At 54.6% G+C, this 24,137-nt stretch overlaps 1 protein-coding gene across 3 annotated transcripts in view; it reads right to left on the bottom strand.

Annotated features, from left to right (window-relative positions):
• HHIPL1 (HHIP like 1) overlaps positions 1–22,705 on the bottom strand; it is a 35,215-nt gene extending 12,510 nt beyond the window's left edge. The window contains exons 1-6 of one of the 3 annotated variants that reach the window (XM_054530506.2): positions 22,084–22,705; positions 14,712–15,358; positions 10,791–10,934; positions 8,173–8,501; positions 7,552–7,678; positions 4,947–5,026 (exon numbers count right to left, since the gene is read on the bottom strand). In XM_054530506.2, the coding sequence (XP_054386481.1) occupies positions 4,947–5,026; positions 7,552–7,678; positions 8,173–8,501; positions 10,791–10,934; positions 14,712–15,358; positions 22,084–22,338 (1,582 nt within the window). In that variant the 5' untranslated portion in view covers positions 22,339–22,705. Of the gene's footprint in view, positions 1–4,880; positions 5,027–7,551; positions 7,679–8,172; positions 8,502–10,790; positions 10,935–14,711; positions 15,359–22,083 lie in introns of all 3 variants that reach the window. The other 2 variants (XM_024232061.3, XM_024232062.3) reach the window with 2 other exon arrangements.
• Between the last annotated feature and the right edge of the window lie 1,432 nt (positions 22,706–24,137).

Raw genomic sequence — 24,137 nt, 5'->3', positions numbered from 1 at the left:
CAGCCCCACACACCTCTGGGCACACATGAGGGGGCTACAGCCCAGCTCCCCAGCTGCTTCTGGGGGACCCACAGGCACATGTGGCTCTCTGAGCCTCAGCTTCCTCATCTCTAAAATGGGCATGCCTCATTGGGCTGTTATAAGGATTGAAGAGTGCAGAGCGTGTGCTTAATCAGCATTAGCTAGCTATGACTGCGGTCGTCATCCGGGATTTGGGCCCTGCCAGGTCCTCGAGGCCAGCGTGTCTCTCTGCTGACAGCAAGCACCTCCCAGGCAGGAGCAGAGTACATGGCTGGGAGTGTAGGTCCTAGTCCCTCTGCTTGCCCCCCGTGATCTCCAGCAGCTGTGTGATGGCCCCATTCTGAGCCTCAACTTCTCCCCGTCTCAGAGCTGGGCTGAAAATGTAACCGTTGGAGTTCTGAGCCCCTGGTGCTGAGGACTGTCTCAGGGAATGTGGGTTCTCCCTGCTCCTCCCACTCCAATCCTCCCTCCCAACCCCTGCTACCAGGGGCACCTATGTCCAGAAAATAGGCTGCATTATTCCTACCTTACAGCTGAGAAAAAAAAAAAAAAGATGCTCAGAGAAGTCAAGTGACTTGTCCTAAGTCACACAGCTAGTGAATGGTTAAGCCAGGACCAGAACTCAGGAAATTCTGCTGCCCCAGCCCAACACCAATATTGGATGCGTGGTGGCTGGGAGCCCAGACACAAGCCACACATGACTCATCCTGAGGGTTCAGCCATGCTAATACCTCTGTCCTTGTAAAAGGATAGCAGAGAGCTCGGCTGGACTGGGGGCAGGGAGGGGGGTTTCCCCACGGAGAGGCTGAGACAGACAGCTTGGTAACAGGTTGGAGGAAAGCGTATCCCTGGGGACAGGTGCAGTCAGGGAGGGATGCATGGGGGTGGGGTCTGAGAAGCAAGGCACAAGAAACTTGGGAAGTGCAAAGGGAAGGCACTTGAGGGGTAACTTGTGTAACCGGAGTAGACCCAGCTGTGATGGGGCTGGGGGATGAGGAAAGCAGTACGCTGAGTGGTCAATGGCCTCTGACCCCCCAACCCAGGGGCACCAGCCCCACTGGGGAGGTCGGGGGAGGAGCTGTAGGCACACATGGTGATGATGCAGCCTGCAGCACTGGGGGTCCCCGGGTGGGACATCCCTGCTGGGAAGTCCATGGGCACAGCCCTAAATTGGCCACACAGCCTTGGGCCATCCACTCCCCTCTGGGCCTCTTTCTGGAGTGGGCCACCAGGAGCAGCCCTGGTCTCCTCTGTTCCAACCCCTTGAGGAACTCCCTGGTTCATCTGGCCAACTGACCTTAACGCCCCACTCTGGGAGATGTCCAGGGGCCAGGCTGGGCATGGTGCCCCTCCTCCATAACCAGGCGTTCATGGTCAGCCACAGTTTCCCCATTGGTAAAATTGCAAGGCTGGACCAGGCAGACTGCGAGGCTCCTTCCAGCCATGATCTGCTGGGAGCTGTAGCCCCCAACCCTGTGCACGCACAGGGAGCCCCTGCGGGTGCTGCCAAGCCTGCCCAGGGCTGCTGTTGAGACTCAGAAAACAATGCTCCAAAATGAAGGCCTCAGAAGCTGCCTCCAAAGCAAAAGTTTTTCTCTGACCTTCTCCTGTCCTCCCGTCTCTCAGTCCTATTCTCCCCCGAGGTGCCATAGAAACTAGAATCTCTCTTTCCCATGGCAGATCATAGAAACCAGCACACATTTCACCCAAAGCCAGTCATAGAACCTAAAAATATTATTGTAACTCTCCCCCAACCTTTCTGTGTAAAACTGGCCATAAAGAAATTATCTGAGTTCAGGCATGGTGGCTGACGCCTGTAATCCCAGCACTTTGGAAGGCCGAGACGGGCAGATCACTTGAGGTCAGCAGTTTGAGAACAGCCTGGCCAGCAAGGTGAAACCCCATCTCTACTAAAAATACAAAAATTAGCCAGGCATGGTGGTGCGCACCTGTAGTCCTAGCTACTCGGGAGGATGAGGTATGAGAATCGCTTGAACCGAGGAGGCAGAGGTTGCAGTGAGCCGAGATCACACCACTGCACTCCAGCCTGGGCGACAGAGTGAGACCCTGTCTCAAAACAAACAAACAAACAAAAATCCCACAAAAACAACAACAACAATAACAACAAAAAAAGAAATTATCTGGGTCAGATATGGCGGCTCATGCCTGTAATCCCAGCACTTTGGGAGGCCGAGGCAGGGGATCACTTGAGCCCAGGAGTTCCACACCTGCCTAGGCAACACAGCAAGACCCCATCTCTACAAACTATTTAAAAAATAGCCAGGCATAGTTGCATGTGCCTGGAGTCCCAGCTCCTTGGGAGGCCGAGGCAGAAGGATTGCCCAGGAGTTTGAGGCTGCAGTAAGCCATGATGGCGCCACCACATTCCTGCCTGGATGACAGAGCAAGACTCTACCTCTAAAATAAAAAAGGAAGAGGTGATCTGACCTGTTTGACCATTTGCAGGTCATAAGACCCCCATTCCAGAGAGAGCCCCATACCCAGAAGGAAGGACTGATGCGCAGAGAGGCAGAGAAGAATCCAGACACACAGGCTGTGCTGGCCCTCCCCACTCAATCAGCATAAGGTCAGGCCCTTTTTGTCCAATCATATTTCTACACAGCTGTCCATACTCTGCTGCACCTGAGCATAAAAATGGACAATTTCGGCTGGGCACGGTGGCTCACACCCGTAATCCCAGCACTTTGGTGTCACCTGAGGTTAGGGGTTCGAGACCAGGCTAGCCAACATGATGAAACCCCGTCTCTACTAAAAAAAAAACAAAAATTAGCCGGGTGTGGTGGTGCGCACCAGTAATCCCAGCTACTCCGGAGGCTGAAGTATGAGAATCACTTGAACCCGGGAGGTGGAGGTTGCAGGTTGCAGTGAACCGAGATTGCGCCACTTCACTCCAGCCTGGGCAACAAGAGCAAAGCTCAGTCTCGAAAAAATAAAAAGAAAAAGAAAAAGAAAAAATGGACAATTTGCCCTGTATCTTTGGGTCTTCATTCCAAGGGCTTCTGTGTCATATCATTGTGACAGGATGCATTTGTGTGCCTTTTCTCCCAGGAATCTGCCCCTTGTCAGTGGTTTTCCATTAACTTTCAGAGGGCAAAGGGGATGTTTTCCCTTGGTGAGACACTGAGCCACCTTCCTGGTCTCTGTGGTGTGGACTGTCTCTAGAGCACACTGGGCCAGCAGAGGTACTTGTTTTGTAATTTGCAAGTGTTGGAACAATTAGAGAAGCAGAAGCGTGAGCCGAGAGCAGGGGGAAGGTTTGTTCGCGTTGGACCCCAGGGCTCCGGGCTCCGTGCTGTCCAGAGGCCGCTGCCAGAGCTGTCCCTGGGCCACCAGTCTCACTGATGCCTCCTCCTGGTTTTCCACACTCAGAGGGCTGAGGAACGGCCTTTTGGGAACTGTACCTTCCTTCCAGGCCCTGCCTCTGTGGGGGAGGGGCACCCCTGCTTCTAAAACACATTAACCCCCTACTGACCAAAAGAAAGGGCTTTCAAGGGCCCAGAGGGCTTAGGAATGGCTGTGGGGGCTGGGGGCTGCCTTTTTGGAAATTCAGATTCTGACGGTTCAACAAAGGTTTCCCAGACACAGCCCTGGGGGCTCTGGGCACTGAGCCGGGCAGGGGACACCCCTCCAAAGGCCCCTGGGCGGGCGTTGCCTAGCAACCCCAGTAAGTATCCATTAGGGCCCACTGGGGGCCCCCGGGCTTTTGTCCAGGAACAACCCCGGGCCAAGGACAAAAGCAGGAGGCTGGAGCAGGATCCAGTCTCCAGGCCCCTCTTCCTCTCCCCTCCCTCTCTGTCCCTTGCATTGACAAGTGCCTAGATTCAGGACTCGCTAACCGGCAAGAAGGCTGTGTCCACCCGCTTTGAAATAATTATGTGGTTTCATTGAATGGCCCAAATCCACTTGCCATCAGGAGCTCCAGGCCAGGGGATGTCTCTGGGGAGGCTCTCTTCCATCACCCGCCTGCATTTCCAACATTCCAGATCCTTCCTGGCCGGCTAACCGGCATGGACGTTTACCCATGTTACTAGACTAAAGCTCATGGCAACCTTACCCAGGGTGAGGTGGGGGTAAGAGGAAGAAAGGGGCCACTACTTCCATTTTCCATAGGAACAAACGGGAGCTCAGAGAGGTGAAGACGCCTGAGGAGGTGTCAGACGCATGTGAACCAGAGCAACTCCATCTTAAATAAGAGCTGGGTAAAATAAGGCTGAAACCTACCGGGTTGCATTCCCAGACAGTTAAGGCATTCTGTCACAGGATGAGATAGGAGGCCGGCGCAAAATACAGACCTTGCTGATAAAACAGCTTGCAGTAAAGAAGCTGCCGAAAACCTACCACAACCAAGACGGCCACGAGAGTGACCTCTGGTCGTCCTCGCTGCTACACTCCCACCAGCACCATGACAGTTTACAAATGCCGTGGCAAAGTCAGGAAGTTACCCTACATGGTCTAAAAAGGGGAGGCATGAATAATCCACCCCTTGTTTAGCATATCATCAAGAAATAACCATAAAAGTGGGCAACCAGCAGCCCTTGGGACTGCTCTATGGAGTAGCCATTCTTCTATTCCTTTACTTTCACTTTACTTTATGGACTTGCCCCGAATTCTTTCTTATGTGAGATCCAAGAACCCTCTCTTGGGCTCTGGATTGGGACCCCTTTTCCGTAACAGAGGCACATGCAGGTCTGGAGCCTAGGGAACATCTTCCTCCCAGGTGGGAACTAATTTCAGGCCTATGTGGTCCTTCCCCTACATCAGAGACCAGAAGGACCACAGGGTGGAGGACCAGTCCCAGGCATGAGCAACCAGCAAGGAGAGGTCTCAGGAGTGCTCACCGGCCTCGTCCTCCCCAAAGGAGATGATGTACGGGTAGTAGTTGTTGATGAGGCCTGGGAACTCACAGGTCTGGCCGTGGCCCATGCAGATCTCACTGTACTGCCACTGGCCTGTCCCTGGGTTCTCTTGGAGGGACATCAGACGCCTGCAAAGGAAGAAGAGCTGTGAGGCCATGCCTGGCATGGCACCCAGGGGAAACTACGCACCAATCCATCCATCCATCCATCCATCCATCCATCCATCCATCCACCCACCCATCCATCTATCCATTCCTCCCTCCCTCCTTCCCTCCATCCTTCCACCATCCATCTACCCATCCACTCACCCACTGATCCATGCAAGGACCATACACAATTCGCAGAGCCCAATGCAGAATGAGCATGTGGGGCCACTTGTTCAAAATATATTAAGAATTCAAGATGGTGACCACAGAGCATGAGATCAAGTGTGAACCTTTCTGAGCACGGGGCCCTGTGTGACTGAACATGTGGTATGTCCATGAAGCTGTCATTGTGTGCAATCTTCACCAAGCACCTATCAGACACCCACAGGAATGAACAAGACCAGCTTGGTTACTGCCCACTAAATGCAATCCAGCCCACTGGATCCTGCAGAGGGCACAGCGCTTTCAAGAGCTCACCGGTTTCAGAACCTGCCAAGCGCTGGAGCTTCAACATCTTTGGAATATGCTAACCTTGCTCCTTACTCCCATCGCTGCTTGTCAATCACCTATTGATACTTTCAGGCCCTGCTTACAGACGTCCCCTCCTCTGTGAAGCCCTGCCTGAAGGCCCCCAGGCTGGGCTCCCCCACACTGTGCACAGGCTCTCTGGGGTTGCAGTGCAGTGGACTGAATGGGTCTGTCTCCCCGGCTCAGGTACGAGGGGTCCTCTTCATCTCTGACATCCTGGTTCTTGCCTGACCCAGAAGAGGGGCTGGGAAAATACTGGCAAAATTAGTCGAATTTCTGTGGTCAGGAGACTTGGGCCCTCCTGGGAAGGACAGAAGGGAGAAAGGAGAATCAGGGGTAAAAGCAGAGGCTTCATCTACACTATTTTCCAGATGGGAAAGCTGGGTCCCAGGGGAAGGGGCGGATCTGGGAGAGGAATCCAACTTCCAGGGGTCCAGGTCAGGTATCTCTCTCAGCTCCAGGCTGCAGACTGGACACAAAATCAGAATTCTCCCACCAGCTTCAGGCATCTTCAGGTCTTTATTCCCTCTCCTTAGGAACCCTATTCAGCCACTGCCAGAGGAGGTTGCATGGAAATAATTAAGAAACACCAGGCTGGGCACCGTGCCTTGAGCCTGTAATCCCAGCACTTTGGGAGGCTGAAGCAGGAGGATTGTTTGAGTCCAGGAGTTCAAGATTAGCTTGGGCAATAGAGCAAAACCCCATCTCTACAAAAAATGCAAAAATTAGCCAGGCGTGGTGGCACATGCCTATAATCCCAACTTCTCAGAAGGCTGAGGTGGGAGGATTGCTTGAGCCTGGGAGGTGGAGGCTGCAGTGAGCTGAGACTGTACCACTGCATTCCAGCCTGGGTGACAAAATGACACCCTGTCTCAAAAAAACAAAAACAAAAAAACAAAAACACCATATATTAAGCATGTACCCCTTCCTTCCATCCTTCCTTCTTTTTTCTCTCTCTTTCTTTCTTCCTTCCTTCCTTCCTTTTTTTCTCTCTCTCTCTTTCTTTCCACACTAGATTCTAAGTGCTATTTATGTATTAACTGATTCAGTCCTTAAAACCACCCTAGGGGGCAAGTACTATGATCATCTCCATTTTGCAGATGAGGTAGCTGAAGATAAGGAAAGGTGAAGTAACTGGCTCAAGGTCACCCGGCCAGTAAGTGAGCCAGGGTTCAGACCAAGCTGTCTCAGCATGCCCTTGGGCCTCCTTAGTCCTCAGCTTTCTCCTCTGTACAATGGGACAACAAGGTGGTCACGAGGCTCCATAAGCACCCTTGGGGACAGAGCCTGACTCGCAGGAGGGTTGTGATGTAGGTTTCCCTCCCCCATCAAACCTATTTGGGATGTGATTCATCCCCCTCCCACACCAGGGTCTCAGTGGGTGTCACTGCTGCCCTAGAGCACGGGGGCAGGGCAGCAAGGCTCCAAGGCCACAAGAGCCCCACCTCCTCCTCTCCCCATTAGGAGGCCCGCGGGCAGCCACTGTTCTCTCGGGTCTTAGTTTCTCAACCTTTGCAAGCTCCCTGCAGTCCTGGCTCAGGTGGGGTGGGGCAGGGCTCCAGGCCCCCATCAGCTGTTGCAGTGACAAGCTGTGGCTTCCCCAGGAGTGGCCCTGAGTGTCCAGGAAATTGTTCATATTCTGCCCTCCTCCCCATCAGAACTGCTGTCAGGCCCAGAGCCTATGGTTCTCAGGAGGGAGAGGAAGACCACCAGACCCACACTTAAGCAAGCCTCCAGTCTTTAATGCCATGAGTTGTGTGTCTATCACAGAGGTCCTGAGGCCTGCAGCAAAGGCTCACCATACATCTCAGGAGAAAAGGGGGTGGCTGCGGGTGTCCGGCCCACACCTGGGGGCCCCTGTCAGAGCAGCGAGGCACATGTGCAGGAACGGGCGCACACATACACTTCCCTTTACCAAGGAGCCAGTCCCAAGGAGCCAGTGGCAGCAGCCAGGGGCTCGAGGGCACTAGGTCACTTACCCGCTCATGAAATCCCCAAAAATGTAGAGGCCGTTCAGGTTGGGGTACTCGCAGCCCCGGTACACGTAGCCCCCTGTGACCGACTTGCCAATCGTGTGCGGGTAGGCGAAAATTGGCAGCAAGTCATCTGCGGGGTGCGAGGGCGAGAAGCTTCGGTGAGCCGGCGGCAGGCAGGTTCATCAGCCAGGAGAATTCCGGAGGGATTCCGCGGGGGCGGGGCGGCCACGGAGGGAGGGGCGTGCCCACAGCAGGGCTGGCGTGGTGGAAAGCGTGTCTGCAGGGGTGCCAGGTGGGGATGGGGCGAGGAGGAACTCAAGAGCGCTGCTGGGAGGCCTCCAACACGCAGGGAGGCTCCGGGTGGAGGCGAGGGCAGTCACCGAGGGAGGCTTTGGCTCACAGCCCGTGGAGTTGGGGTGGGGGCAGATCCAGGGTCAGGGGGTGCCTGGGGTGCGGGTGGTCCCCGAGTGAGGTCCTGCCGCACAGCCCACAGAGTGGGGCCGGGGACAGACCCAGGGTCAGGGATCTCTGGGACGCGGTCTCCGAGGGAGGCCCTGCGGCACAGCAGGTGGGGTAGGGTGCGGGCGGATTCGAGGCCGGGGTCCCCGGGGCGCGGGCACTCACTGAGGGAGGAGTTGGCGCACAGGCTGCGGTCGTAGCACTCGAAACCTTCGCGCGCGCGCCAGCCATAGTTGCCGCCGCGCTCCACCAGGTCCACCTCCTCGAACTTGTTCTGGCCCACGTCGCCGCAGAAGAGGCGCCCGCGGCCAGCGCCCGAGGTGGGGTCGCCACGGTCGAAGGAGCAGCGCCACATGTTGCGCACGCCCAGGGCGTAGACCTCGGGCTGCGCCGCGGGGTCGCCCACGAACGGGTTGTCGGGCGGAATGCCGTAGGGCAGGCCGCGCTCCTTACGGTCCACGTCGATGCGCAGCACCTTGCCGAGCAGCGCCGACCTGCGGGCGGGGTGGGAGAGGGCGCGGCTCAGGGTCGCCGTGAGCCAGGGCGCACGGGCTCCGCGGGGCAGGTGCCGGGGCGCCGGCTGACCGCTGAGCCGGGTGCGGGGTGAGCCTAGGCTGTGGGGCCAGAGACCCTGGCATGCTGTCCGCCTTAACTACTTATAGCCAGGTAACCATTCATTCACTCAACATGCATCCCCCACCTTCCTGTGCGCCAGGCCTGTCCCATGCGTTGGACACAACACATCATCTAGTTCGTCTTGTCCTCACAACAGTCGTTTAGGTAGGTGTGTCCTAGTATGATCCCCACTTTATAGAAGTGGCAGCGGAGCTCAGAAAGGTCGAATAACGTTTCCCAGTTGCCGCACCGCTGGGATCCAGCCCAGACAGCCCGGGCCCAGAAACTCAAGCTCTTTACCACACACTCTGTGGAATCTTGGTGTCCTCAACTGTAAGTAATAGTAGAGTGGTCCCGCTCAGACCACTCAGTCCTCCCGGACTGTGGTATAGGGTGAAAATTCCACTAGAAAAAATGACTTGTATTTACAGTTTTCTTCCGGTACTCGGCACTGTGACCAGCACATAGTAGGTGACCATTAAGTGTTTGCAGAGTCAGTGAATGAAGGATTGCAATCAAAGCCAAATGCACCAGCATGCGGGTTGGTGGGAGGAGGGGGAGAGAGCAGAGGGGTGCAGCCCTAAGCTCCAAGCAGCTAAGGAGGATAGCTCATGACAAAAGTGACACGTGATGGGAAAAATCTGTAATGTGCTTAAAGACAGTGCAGAGAACATACCCTTCTCATCGGTGATGCACCGACTTAGTGCATCAGTTTCCCTTGCTGTTAGCATTTTGGTGTCCTCCCTCTGGGTTGCTTTTCAAGGCAGGGTTTGTGAAGCTGTATTCCAACATCCTCACATAGCATTAGCACCCACATGTTTCCCTTATCAGTAGGGACAGCAAACAAGTACCCTCTTTCACGGTGGTGAAATGCTCCCACCCGATATATGCCTTATGATCAAGCCCCTGTTGCTGGCCTTCTACTTTCCCCCCGTAAATTCCTCTCATACACTTCAGCCTGCTGAACACCATCCAGATCACACCCCTGAACCCACGCATCACAAGCCAGGATTCGATATCTAAGTGGGCACAACTTGTAGCAGCAAAATAATGTTTTTAAGTTCTGTCCAATTATCCACTAATCCTTAATTTCTGTTTTCTCAACTTCATCTCTAAACACATCCCAAACGTGAGAAAGCTGGGATGATGCTTACACTGTCACATATGAAAGGACAACTCACAAATTGTGAGCACTTTAATTACTGTAATCAACATCATACTCGCTATTTTTACTTCCTGGGCTGAGGAAGGTTTTATCATTTTGGCTAAGGGAATGGGGGAGGCTGACTTGAGACTCGTGGACATCCTGTTTACACTCCCAAGACTGTGTGTGTGTATGTGTGTGAATGTATGTATGTAGATGTGTGTATGTGTGTGTGTATGTATGTGTGTATATGTGTGTGTACATGTAGATGTATGTGGACGTGTGTGGATGTGTGTGTGTATATGTGTGTGTATTGTGTGTATGTGGTATGTGTGTATGTGAATGTGTGTGTGTTTGTGTGTGGGCGCATATGTATGTGTGTATATGTGTGTGTGCTGTGTATATGTAGCATGTGTGTATGTGTGTGTGTGTGTGTATGTATGTGTGTACGTGTGTGTATGCATATTTGTGTATGTGTGTGTGTGTAATGGAATGAGATCTTGAGCTCATTTGCTCAAGCCAGAAAGTGGGTAAAAGAGCAAGACTACACATTAACATCTGGGTCTTCCTGAGGGACCCTGGGACAGGAGCCCCACGTGCTGTTGCCACCCTGCTCCAGCCAGCTCACACTTTCCATTCGGCCTGGGGAGCATCCCTTCCCTTCTTCCAGCAGGGCTCTGGCAGGGCCAGACTGACCTTAGAGAAAATCCCATCTGCCCTGAGGCTCGCTAATGTCACTTCTCAGGCGCCTGTGCCCAGAGGGTCCTGTGCCAGGCCCTGGGCAGCCACGATTGCCTTTACTCCTTGTGACAAGCCGCCTGCAGAGTGGACTTTTACCCCCTCTAACTGATGAGGGCAAGTGACTTGCCTAGGCTGCCCAGCTACCTGCAGGCTGAGCTGGGACCCAGAGCCTTTTCTCCTGCCCTACAATGCCTGGCCGAGGAAGGAACTCGCCCTCTGGAAGAGTATGAGAAGCCCAGGGCTATGTAGACCAACCCACCAGCCAACCAAAAGCTGAACATACTTGTTTTGGGCATTTCCAAATGTCCCAAAGGGGTCTCCGGCCATCCCGCCATCTCCGGTGAAGATGTAGAGGTACCCGTCATCCCCGAAAAGCAGCTGGCCCCCGTTGTGGTTTGAGGCTGGTTCTTTGACCTCCAAGATTATCCTAAAGGAAGATAAGGGCCCCTAAAACTCAGCCTTCCACGCATGAGCCAAAAACACAAAACAAGATCACGGTCTCTCTTGGATGTCATTTCACAATGGAAAAAACTTTTCTTTTCTTTTCTTTTTTTTTTTTTTGGAGACAGAGTCTTGCTCTGTCACCCAGGCTGGAGTGCAGTGGCGCGATCTCAGCTCACTGCAACCTCTGCCTCCCAGGTTCAAGCGATTCTTCAGCCTCAGCCTCCTGAGTAGCTGGGATCACAGGTGCCCGCCACCACGCCTGGCTAATTTTTGTATTTTTAGCAGAGATGGGGTTTCACCATGTTGGCCAGGTTGGTCTCAACCTCCTGACCTCAAGTGATCTGCCCACCTTGGCCTCCCAAAGTGCTGGGATTACAGGCATGAGCCACCGTGCCCAGCCTGGAAAAGACTTTTCATATCCTTTATATTAAGTGATTTTCCGCAAGGTGCTAGTAGGTAGAATGAGCAAAGTTAATGCACTCTATTGTGCCAACGAGGACCTAGAGGCTCAGAGACGTTGAGCAACTTGTCTAATGTCACACAGCCCATAGGTAGCAGAGCTGGGATTAGAACTTAAGTCTTCTCGTTCTGGCCTAGTGTTTTGTTTTGTTTTTGTTTTATTTGTTTCTGCTCTCCATTGCTAGCACCTGCCCTGTTATGATTATGGGAAATTGTCGACCTAGTCACTGACACAGCTGGTTTCTTCCTCATCATAGCTTCCCACATACTAGGTACTTATGTTGAGCACATCTTATGTACGCTCTCATTTGCAGCTTCTAACAGTGGGCAGGATGGTGTGCGGTGCACTCAGCGCCACACTCACTCTACTCAGGAACCTCCCTTACTGCCATTGCGAGAAACCTACCACCATACTTCCCAGCCAGCTGGCTTCCAGTTTGGGTTGGTGGGTGGAAGGGAGAGGCCAAGTTTCTTTGGCTTCTAGCCCTGCCTCCAGAAGTGGTGGCTGCAGAGACAGCAGCGTTGGCTGGTGAACGTGGACTCCCGGGTTTCCACCCAGCCATCTTGGTACTAAGAGCAGCAAAGTGCACAGCACAAAGGACTTTTTCCCTTTGTTCCTCCAACCCAAGAGTGGTAGCAGCTTCTTACAGTTACCAGTCTTTAAGTAACTTAACCTTCCTCCTCTCCTTCTCCAGCCCTCCCAATGCCTTAGTTATCCCTGTGTTCAGTTTCCTCTGACTGAAATACTTAGGGTGGTTTAGGTTTTCCAGGATTGGTCACTGATTTCTCAATCCCTTCTTTTTCTTTCTTTCTTTTTTTCTTTTTTGAGACTCTACCACCCAGGCCGGAGTGCAGTGATGTGGTCATAGCTCACTGTACCCTCGAACTCCTGGGATCAGGGGATCTTCCTGCCCCAGTCTCCTGAGTAGCTGAGACTACAGGTGCATGCCACCATGCCCGGCTAATTTTTTAATTTTTTGTAGAGATGAGGGCTCTCAGTGTGTTGCCTAGGCTGGTCTCGAACTCCTGTCCTTAAGCGATCCACCTGGCATTGGGATCTCAGCTCTGGGAAGAGAGACTGACAGTGGACTCAGGCAAGGATAACCACTCATTCCTGGCCTGCCCTGAGCCTGCTGTGCCTGCCTCTCCCCAAGAGTGAGTCAAGTTCTAGGCTTGACTTTGTGAGGTCACCAGAGGATCTTTGCTGAGCCCCTACTCTGAAATATGTTCATCTGTATATTTTGTGTTCCACCTCAAGTCTTTATCAGGAATCCATTTTTAAAAGTCACCACTGAAGACACATCCATTCTGTCCCTCCATCTCCCCTCTGTCAGATCCATGTGATAAACTTGGTCTGTCTTGGAGAACTGGCTGTACAGGCTCCCATAAGATCTGAGAATTATGTTTCCTCCTTTCGCTCTGGCTGCTAGGAAGCTCATAGTCAAAACTAATGCTGTGAATCATAAAGATTCACATTAGCCTTCATAGCTAACATATTTGATTTCTCCTCCTTTTTATACATTCAGTGTCAAGATTTTACAGTTTTATCAAACACACAATGTGCTGTTCTTTGCTAATTTGCCCTCACACCCAGTCCTGGCCCTCCCCCTACCTCCTCTCTACTGCAGGGGGTCAGCTCCTATGAACGACATTTCCCAGGCTTCTTAGCTAGCTGGCCTCCAGCGAGGTTCAGCCAGTGGACAGCACTGGCAGGAGCCTAGAGAGGGAGGAGCGCTGGGATTTTTCCCCTTCTCTGCTTTAAGCAGCTTCTTGGCAGCAGCTGCTCCTTCTGCCTGGCTCCACCTCCTCCTGCCCAGACCAATTATGGTTCCAGCTTCCACTGGGTGTCCCCAGCTCCAGGGCCCCAGTAACCCCATCTTCTCACTTTGTCCTCCCGGCCCAAGGGGTAGAGGCAGCTTCCTCCAGTTTTTAACCTCAGAGTCGCTGCCTTCCCCAGGTTGCCTTCTTTTTTTTTTTTTTTTTTTTTTTTTGAGACAGAGTCTTGCTCTGTCATCCAGGCTGCAGTGCAGTGGCAGGATCTTGGTTCACTGCAACCTCTGCCTCCTGGGTTCAAGAAATTCTCCTGCCTCAGCCTCCTGTGTAGCTGGGATTACAGATAACCACTACCACACCCAGCTAGTTTTTGTGTTTTTAGTAGAGACAGGGTTTCGCCATGTTGGCCAGGCTGGTCTCGAACTCCTGACCTCAAGTGATTCACCTGCCTCAGCCTCTCACAGTGCTGAGATTACAGGCATGAGCCACCGTGTCTGAGCCCTTTTATCATTTCTAACACATGAGTAACTGACTCCCAGGATCAAATTCTACCTATTGAGTTACCTGATACAGGATTTATTTCCTATTAGACTCAGACTGATACATGTACCCCACGTGCAAGGTCAGGTCAGACCCATTTTGAAAACAGTTGGGGCATAAATCATCCACAGAGTGCAGGCTCTGCAGGCGTTGTTGAGAGGAGCAGAAGCCCGGAGCCAGGAACAGATGAACTTCAGGGCAGGAAGGAAAGCAAGTTCCCTGAGGCAGCGGATTCAGGTGGGAAAAAGGAGCCAGTGGGGCTCAAGACTGGCACCTTCGGCAGAGGCAGGCAGATTGCCTGAACTCAGGAGTTCAAGACCAGCCTGCGCAACACAGTGAAACCCCATCTCCACTGAAATACAAAAAATTAGCCAGGTGTGGTGGCGTGTGCCTGTAGTCCCAGTTACTCGGGAGGCTGAGACAGGAGAATTGCTTGAACCCGGGAGGCGGAGGTTGCAGTGAGCTGCGATCACGCCACTGCACTCCAGCCTCGGCGACAGAGTGAGACTCCATCTCAAAAAAAAAAAAAAAGATGGCACCTTCAGGCCAGAGCGAGGCAGGCTGGGACAGAGGGTGGGCTTTGGAGACAACAGATCAGGGTTCCAGCTCTGACGCTCCCTCCCCGTGTGACCCAACACTTCACCTTTCTAAGCCTCCACTTTCTTATCTGTAAAATGGGAAAAATAATACTAGCCTCAGTGGGTTTGAGGAGAATCAAACGAAATGAAGCATCTAAAGTGCCTGAAACAAGAGTTGGTGGAGAAATGTCAGGCCTCGCAGGCCAGATGGAGGGGTTTGGATATGATCCCTGTGTGAGGTCTGTTCTGTAAAACTGTCCTTCCCCAGGCCCCAAAGCATGAAATTCAGCACCCCCACCAGGTGTGTTAAATATTCACAATATGTGGGAACAGGATACCAACTGGTCCAGTCACACCAGTGCATATGGGCGCCTGCCCCCACCCAGGCCCGGGTTCCCCAAGGAAGCCACCTCTCAGAGCTGTGGTCCACGGCGTTCTTATCATCCTCAGAGACTCTGAACTCGCTGATGCGGATCCACTCACTGCTGCGGATACCCACTGAGTAGTAGACGTAGAGCCTGCGGTTGTGCCGGAAGCTGGGGTGGAAGGCAATGCCCAGGAAGCCACGCTCGTCACCCTCCCAGGGCGAGGTGAGCACCACCCGGCTGATGTTCAGGAAAGGCTTCTCCAGCCTCGAGCGGTTGGGCAGGTAGGCCCACACCAGCCCCACCTGCTCGGCCACGAAGAAGCGGTGGGTGCCATCCCTGGCATGGACCATGGCCACGGGGTTGCGCAGCCCGTTGGCCACCTCCTCCAGGCACATCTGCAAGCAGCCCTTGGTATCGGCTACCACGTGGCCCAGGTTTGAGTTGAGGTTCTTGTTGACCAGCAGGTAAGGGAAGCAGTAGTCCGTGTCATCCAGGGACAGGTAGCGGCAGAACCTGGCACGGTTGCCCTCCAGCGCCCAGAGCTCCTGGTCAGTTGAGAGGTGACGGAACAGCCCCCGGCACTTATGCCACATGTCCAGGCAGTAGTCCTGGCAGAGCCCGGGCACCGTGCGCAGGGGCGTGAATGGGTCCTCGGCGTCATAGAGGTGGGCTGCATATGGCGAGCATTCCTGCAGAGACAGTAATGGCGCAGAGATGTTTTGTGGAGGTGCTTACCAGCTGTGTAGCCTTGGGCGGGTCCCCCATCTCTCAGAGCCTCAGTCTGCTGATCCATAAAATGGAGACAATGCCATCTGTCTGTTACCACGATAAGCCTCAGTGACAGTAGCAAACCTTAGGTCTTAATGTTTGTGTTGTTCTGTTAGAACACTATTACTACTCCTATTAATAGCAGCAGCAACAGCAGCAGCTACTCTGGAGCACCTGCCGTATGCCAGGAAGAGTCTGAGGCACTGTCACCCACCCTCTCTGTGTTAACAGTGCGCCTCCGCCCCTACATCAGCACAGCTCACTGCTGCACTTAACTTGGGTTGGTGCCCAAGGCTCACCTCCGATCCTCCCTGACCACCCGCTCCGCACCCTCTCGTACCTTCTGGCCTCTATCTGTTGAAAAACAGTAAAACACCAAGTGCTCTCTGACTTGCTCTGCCCATGGACAGCTCCACCATCAGCTCCCGCCTCTCCCCACCTCTCCAGCCTCCTGTCTACCTTCCATCTCCTGATACGCTGATATGGCTTGGATCTGTGTCCCCACCCAAATCTCGTGTAGAATTGTAACCCCCAGTGTTGGAAGACGAGGCTGGTAGAAGGTGACTGGATCACAGGGGCGGAGTTCTCACGCATGGTTTAGTTTAGCACCATCTCCCCTTGGTAGTGTAGAGTGAGTGAGTTCTTATGAGATTCGGTTGTTTTAAAGTGTGCCCCCACACTGTCTCTCTCTTGCTCCTGCTGTCGTCATGGGACATGCCGCCTCCCCTTTACTTTCCACCATGATTGTAAGTTTCCTGAAAACACCCCAGAAACAGAGGCCACTATCCTTCCTATACATCCTGCAGAACTGGGAGCCAATTAAAACTCTTTTCTTTATAAATTACCCAGTTTTGTTTTGTTTTGTTTTTTGCTTGTCCGTTCGTTTTTTTTTTTTTTTTTTTGAGACAGGGTCTCTCTCTCTCTGTCACCAAGGCTGGAATACAGTGGCACCATCTCAGCTCACTGCAACGTCTGCCTCCTGGGCTCAAGAGATGCTCCTGCCTCAGCCTCCTGAATAGCTGGGACTACGGGCGACAGCCACCACGCCTAGCTAATTTTTGTATTTTTTGTAGAGATGGGGTTTTGCCATGTTGCCCAGGCTGCTCTCGAACTCCTGAGCTCAAGCCATCTTCCCGCTTCGGCCTCCCATAGTGCTGAGATTACAGGCGTGAGCGACTGCACCCAACCCGGTATTTCTTTATAGCGATGAGAGAAGAGACTAATACATACTCCCTGCCATTTCACACCTCTGAGCCTCAGCACAGGCTGTTCCCTTTGCAGGCATGCGCTTCCCCTGCTCTTCTCTGGCAGCAGAATTCTCTTTATTCTTAAATCATGGCCATGGGAGAAGGCGTGCTAACTAATCACAGCAGCTCCTGGGGTTTGGGGCAAATTGTGGGCCAGGCACCAGGCCAGTGCACTCGTGAATCTGCATTTCCTCCTCAAGGCAACCATGGGAGGGAGGCCTGTTCTTATTACCACTGCACAGACGTGGAAGCAGACAGCAGAAGGGAGCCACTAGCCCAAGGTATCATGTCACAGGCCGATGGGCTGGGGTTTGAGCCATGTCTGCTCAGCTCTACCGGCCAGCTCCCAACTACCCATCCCCAAACGCCAGTTAAGTGTCCCCACACCACAGCACCCTCCCTGCACCCTATCCCTACCCAAAGCAGAGGCCACAGCTCCAGGCTGTCTGAGGGCCTCCCTGTTAGAGCCGCCGGCCTGTGGCGTGGTCATTCTTTCTATCTGTGGCTGACACCCTCCCCCACCTGTGAGTCCACCAGGCCAAGGCTGGGTCTGAGTCAGCTCTGGGCCCCCAGAGGCTTCGGGGGATGCTCCTTCTGCAGTGGGGAGGCGCTGACAGCCACGCACTCCCTCCCCTCACAGGGAGGACCAGGCTGGGTTCCAGCAGGAGGCCTCTGGGACGTTTGGGGAAGGATTGGGGATGGGGGATGGCACGCTGCCTCCCAGGGTGTTCTCAAGCCCCAGGCCAGGGCCCACTCACTCCTGTGACACAACTGTGGCTTTTGGTCTTACCACAGTGTGTCCTCCTGGCCCCTCTACTGCCGTGAGGCTAGGTCTCAACTGACAGGCCAAGGGCCCCTTGGCAGAATGTCTTGGGGTCCTGGTCAGTTACTGTCCCAGGCACAGACCAGGGTGCCATGTCTTACATGCTCCCCTCTGCCAATGAGCAGGCCAGATGGCCAGGCCTCAGGCCGCCGTGTGTGCTGTCCCTCCCATGGTTCCCTGGGAACACCTGTGGGTCAGCCGGCAGCTGCACGTGGACCAGGGAGGGGCTGTGTGCACACATGCCTTCTTTCATCTTTGCAAGGTAGGGTCATTGTCACTATTTTATTTTATTTGTTTATTTATTTTTTGAGACAGGGACTCTCTCTGTCATCCAGGCTAGAGTGCAGAGGCACAATCCTAGCTCACTGTAGCCTTGACCTCCTGGGCTCAAACGATCCTCCCCACCTCAGCCTCCAGCGTAGCTGGAACCACAGACATGCTTTACCACACCCGGCTAATTTTCATTTTTATTTTTTGTAGAGACAGGGTCTTTCTATGTTTCCCAGGCTTGTCTTGAACTCCTGGGCTCAAGCAATCTTCCCACCTCAGCCCACCAAAGTTCTGGGATTACAGGCATGAGCCACCGCACACGGCTTGACTCCTATTTTATAGATGAGGAACTGAGACTTAAAGAAGGCCACATGCCAAGAAGTAGCCAAACCAGGGCTCATACCCAAGCCTCATGATGCCTGGACTGGTGTTCTTTCCAGATTAGTCAGCAACATTTCATTCACCAAGAATTTACTGAGCAAAGATTGTACCAGGCACCATCTTGGTTCCAGAGACGCAGTGAGGGGCAGAACAGACATCTGGAAGGCAATGAGAGCCCTCTGTTCACCAAAGCCCAATCCAGAACTACAGAGGGAGCAAAAGTTCCCTCAGGGAGCCAGGCCGAAGACCTCGGCATCCACACGTCCCAGTCACACAGCAGATGTTTCCTTGTGGCCTATGTACTCCTACTTACACACAATGTAAATCTGGTGCCCAGACCAGGGTAGTCCAGAGCTAGGAAGTGACAAGAGGACACAGTGATTGCTGCTGGCAAGAGGATGATCCGCAGCTTGGCCTCAGTGTGTTTGGGGGCAGGTGGCAGGAAGCCCATAGGAAACTGGCCCAGTATCGCAGGCTCCAGCTGCCCGGGCCATTCAGTGCAGGGCGGAGAGCCCCCATCTTGCCCAGAGTTTGCCACCCCATGTCACTGACGCTCGTGACTCACGGCCCTGGGTCCTGAAGGTTTCTTATGTCCACCGTTCATTTTTTGAAAGACCAAGCCTTTGCACACAGTGTCCTGTCCATCGGATATTCGCTCCTCACCTACTTCCTCATCTGGCAAACTGCTATTCATGACTCAAGGCCGACTCGAAGGTCTCCTCTTGTCCTCCATGCTCCCAGGGCCCTGACTGTCCCATCCCTGGCCCTTATGGATGCTCCCAATGCACTCTGTCCATATCTCAGGCACGACACTCGCTCCATTGAATCTTGTAGCTTACAGGGTGAGTTCTCTACAGCAGTCACTGCTTCATCGCCAGGGGTGCTCCAGCCAGTCAGCTTGGCTAGGACTTCTTTATCTCTTTGCATGTCTGTCCACTCCACGGACTGTGGGACACAGTGGGGCTTCAAGGAGGGAGGCAGTGTGGCGAAGCGGTTAGGAGAATGGCTTTGGAGCCAGAGCACACGTTCCCCATGGGGAATGCTCCTTAACCTCTTACTGCTCTTAACCGTGGGCAAGCTCCTTAACCTCTCTGTGCCTATGTCCTCATCTATAGAAGGGGAAAGGAATTCCAGCCTCATAGAGTTGTTGGGAGGAATAAATGGAGAAGATGTGTGTGTTTGTTCAGTAAATAATGAGCTATCAACATGCAACCAACATTCAGGAAGCCTTCCCTGAGGTATGTGGCCTTGTTCCTACACTCCTTGAGGAATCTCTGGCACCTTCCTGTGTGTGTCAGTCTCCTGAAGTGACGAAGGGGACTTTTGAGACTGGGCCTGTGACTTGCCAACTGCTTTTGGGCCCAGCATCCAGCACAGGGCTGCCTCCTAACAGGCTCAGGAACAGCCTGCTGAATACATGAGCCCATAAGGTACATTTCATGGAGATCTCCATCAGAAACCATGCTTTGATGATTTCAGCGGCTTAGAGAGGCAACCCCAGTCACAGGGGAGGTTAGTGATGTGGAAGCTCACACCAGATGCACTGGGGGTGCCACGTGCCATGGCTGTCCTCTCTCCTCCAGAGGACACAGGCACTTACTGGACAAGCAAAGCCTCAGGAAAGAGTCTCCCATCTCCCCAAAGCAGGTGTGAAGGCCTGAGTGTCTCCACACTGACAGAGACCTATAAATAAGGCACCTCTGCCACCTCCCCGTGTGGAAATCAGGAGGTGCCAAATGCAGACTCTGCCTTGGCTAGCAGACAGCACGGTCCTCCCACCGGCATGCTCCAGGAGGCCCCGTCAGTGAAACCATAACCCAACCTCAGCCGCCGTCTCTAAGCTCACTCCAGACATGAGGTCACTCTCAGAGACGCCTGGGCTGAAGTGTTAGCGGTCACTCCACTGCTGGTTGCTTAAGGCCAGGCTGTCCTGGGAAGGTTCCCAAGAAACCTGCCAGGGGACAGCATCAGGACTGACCCTTCCCTTCCTCCATCCATCTGCCCACCTCACTGCCCTGCTGAGCCTGGCACATAGCAAGTGCTCAATAGACAAATGTGGCATGGATGCAGGAACCCTGCCATGGGATGGGGGTGGGGAGACCAAAGGACCTGGTCCTGAGGAGCCCCCAGGCTGGTGAGGGAAGCAGACACTTGGCCAGACCATTCCCGTGCCCTTGAGGTGCACAGCATGGGAGTCCAGCAGAGCCCACCTAAAGGCGGCCAGCCCACCCTTTGTTGCATTCTGGAGCTCCCCAGGGCCCCCTCCTCATCCTCCCAGAGTCTACTGCTTCCCACCTAGATATGTGCTCACGTCAGCGAGTGTGGTCCATGTCCCCACCTCAACCACCGCTGGGATGTGTGACCACTGGGCAAGTCCCTGCCTACCTCTGAGTCTTCCTTGAATCGGGCTCCAAGCCTCACCTGGAACCTTCCCAGGGCTGGGCAGCCAGTGAGGGCCAAGGAAGCCCTCGAGAAATCCAACTGGAAACATTTACTAAGCCCCTAGTATGTGGCATTTAATCTGCATGGCAACCCAGGGGGGTGGTTAAGGTTTTATTTTATTTATTTTATATATGATATGATATGATATGACATGATATGATATTATATTATACATTTTTGAGACGGAGTCTTGCTCTGTTGCCCAGGCTGGGGTGCAATGGCTCAATCTTGGCTCACTGCAACCTCTGCCTCCCAGAGTCAAGTGCTTCTCCTGCCTCAGCCTCCCGAGTAGCTGGGATTATAGGAGCTTCCCAACATGCCCAGTTAATTTTTGTATTTTTGTAGAGATGGATTTTCGCCATGTTGGCCAGGCTGGTCTCGAACTCCTGACCTCAAGTGATCTGCCCACCTCGGCCTCCCAAAGTGCTGGGATTACAGGCATAAGCCACCATACTCATCTGCATTTTAAAGATACTGTGAGGTGCAGCAGTGACCTGCCCAGGTCATGAAGCCGGGGAAGTGACAGAGCCAGGATCAAACTCCAACTCCAAGTCAGCCCTCTTGCCCTTCCCCACACCACCTGCCCCTGCTGGCCGAAGGCTGGGACAGGGCCCTGGCCCCTGGGGCCTCTCCACCCCAGGCCTCTTGCTGCCCAGATGCTGAGGCAGGAATGCCTTGGGGCTGCCCGTCCTGCTCCATTTCTGCATTCAGCCGGGCAGCATTTGCCCACTTGGGTGTGGTCAGGCGCTGGGGCCTCAGACTCCCACAAGAGGAAAACAAACAGCCGTGACACTGCTGGGTGTGCACAGAAGCAGGGGGTCCACCCTCAGAGGGAAGATGGGGGACCCAGGGGCTTCAACAAAGAGCTGTTGTTCAGTCTTGAGAGAGCTTCTGCCAGGCCAGGGCGCCATCCCCAGGAGAGGGCACAGCACCCACAGAGGTGGTGGCGGAAGTGGCAAGGGCATCAGGATGGGGGTGAGACGCTCGTGGGGAGCAGTGACCCCAACCCCCTCAACAAACCCTGGCCACATGTTGACCAGGCTTACGCCAGGGCCCCCTGCTTTCACTGCCCCGGGGACAACACAGAGGAGCACTGACCGAGACAGATACCTCTCCACCTTGGTACCCCGACAAGGGTGCAGCTGCTCGGGGTGGGACGCTGAGGGGTCGACTCCAGGGGGCTGGGGCAGAGGAGCCCCCAACCCCTGAGGAAATGATGACATCATCTGTCCGTCCCTCCTGCTTCAGGAGAGGAAACTGAGGCCCTGAAAAGGCCCAAGTCACAAAACTAATGAATGGCAAAACCAAGAGTCGTCCTGGGATGCGCGGTCTCCCCGCCCCGTGCCAAATGACTCCCTCTTGGGGTCTAGAGTTCCCGAGTCCGCAGCCCACTCTTGGCCCTCGCCCCCACGGGGTTCCGATCTCTGCTCCAGGACTCGGCCTCCCGCGCCCCGCCCCGCCCGGTGGCCGCGCGCCCGCTCACCTGGCACAGCAGGTCCCTCGCGTAGCCGGCGCACGCGGCCCACTCGGCGGCGTCCACGCGGCTCGCCAGGGCCCAGAAGCGGCGGGTCAGCTCGGCGTCGCGCCCCTCATCGCAGCAGCCGAAGTCCGAGTACTGAGCGCAGAGGCGCAGCGGCTGCGGCGGCCGGAAGGGCGGCCTGAAGTCCAGGCACTGCGGATGCGCGGCAGCCCCGAGCACCCAAAGCGCCAGCAGCGCCCCGGCCCCGGCCCGGGCCATCGCTTCGCCCCGCGGGGGAAGAGGCGGAGGGACTGCAGCCCCGGTCCCCTCCCGGGGCGCTCGCGGCGGCGGGGAAGGGGCGGGCGCTCCCCTTCCCTACACGCAGGGCCTCGAGTTTGGGGACCTCCCCTTCTAGGAGGTCACCTCTGGTCGGGAACACGCGGCGGGACTGAAGGAAGAGGGACGCGGCGCAGAATGCGGCACGACCTCTTTTAACCGCTTTCCAAATTCAGTGGGAGTGGCCCGGTCTGTTTAAAGCCCCGGTGTGTTTTCCCGGTTCCGCCTGGGGCCCTGCTTCCTCCCCACAGGGCGCTATTTAGCCAGGGAGGCGCAGGGCCAGAGGCCTGGACTCCTGGGCTCCGGTTCCACCACCCACTGGGCTAGGGAAACGGATGCCCGCAGCCCGTCCCCGAAAGCTCTCACGTAACAGCTTAAAAATGGGGGTGCAAGGGAAAGGACAGGGGGTGTTGCCCCAGGACTCTCAGGGAGAAGCGAAACCTGGCCTAGGGGTGGGGAGGGAGGACGGAGCCGCCTCCGCAGTCCACCCTTTGCCCTTACTGTGGGCTTCTTCCCAGTCTCTGCTCCTGGGGCAGCGGATTCTCCTGCAGCCCAGGACCCACCGGGGCTCCCCACTTCCACTCTCGCATAGGGAGCACTGAAGAATCTACCTCCTGGGATGGGCATCTAGCCCTTCGTTCCGCTGCCCCTGCTGGAGATTCAGACCCAACCCCCCCTCCCCCCCCACATACATACAGACGCGCACACGCTGTCTCACCTACCCCAGAATCTCACAGCACCAAAACCACCCAGGCATTTTCTCAAGTGGACCTCAGCATTTGCTTCTCCCTGGAGTGTCCTTCCCCATCTTCTCTGTCCAGTGAGCTCCTACTCCATCGTCATGGCCCCAACACACACATTCGTCCTCTGCAGGTCTCTTTGGGCTGTCCTGGGGGATCATGTTTCTGTCTTTGGGCCCGTGCTCCTGGCAGAGCTGGGGGTGGATTAGATGCGGCAGGGCTGAAGCACTCAGCGGTGTGGGGCTCTGGCCTGAACAGGTGCAATGTAAGAGTCAGGGTCTCCGCACAGCCAAACATCTCTGAGTATTTGAAACACGGGGAATTTAATGCAGGGACTTGAAGCCAAAGAGGCTAAGAAGCTGTACAGGGCTCAGTGAAGTAACCTTGAGATCAGCAACAGTAGGAACAGTGCCCAGGTCCTTGATGCAGGGAGAGCAGATATTACCGGAGCCAAGGAGCTATGGTCACCTCGTCAAAGCTGGACCCTCACCAGGCCTGTCTGGCCAGAGCTGGAGATAGCCACTGTCAGAGATTCTGCACAGAGTGGGAGAAATACCCCGGCTTCTCCCTGCCACCTCCCCTCCAACTCCCACTTGTGGCTTTCATTGGCTGAACCTAGCAGAGGGCTGCTAGGGTGGGAAATGCGGCCTGCAGGGGCTTCCTGCACAGAGAGCTGGGAACGGGCAGAGCCAGGATGGAATCAGCGGGCACGATGGCCCCTACTTCCCAGCTGGGACTCAGAACTGGGTGATAGTCACACATCAACACAGGGCTCCAGATGGGTGTACAGAGGTGGAAGTGACACAGAGCCTGGGCCACAGCCATGAGGTTTAGGCTCCTACAGCCACAGAAAATGTCAAACACAGCCCAGCCCCAGCCAGAGTAACATAAATCCTCACCCTAAGACCTATTTACCTCAGTTCCTGCTATCTAGTACATCCTGATTGGCTTTCCAGAAAAACAACAAGGCATGAAAAAAGATAAGAAAAGTCACAATCAGGA

The sequence above is a fragment of the Pongo abelii genome, chromosome 15 (genome assembly GCF_028885655.2).
Source record: "Pongo abelii isolate AG06213 chromosome 15, NHGRI_mPonAbe1-v2.0_pri, whole genome shotgun sequence".
NCBI classification, from domain to species: domain Eukaryota; kingdom Metazoa; phylum Chordata; class Mammalia; order Primates; family Hominidae; genus Pongo; species Pongo abelii.
This window is presented reverse-complemented; position numbering and strand designations above follow the sequence as displayed.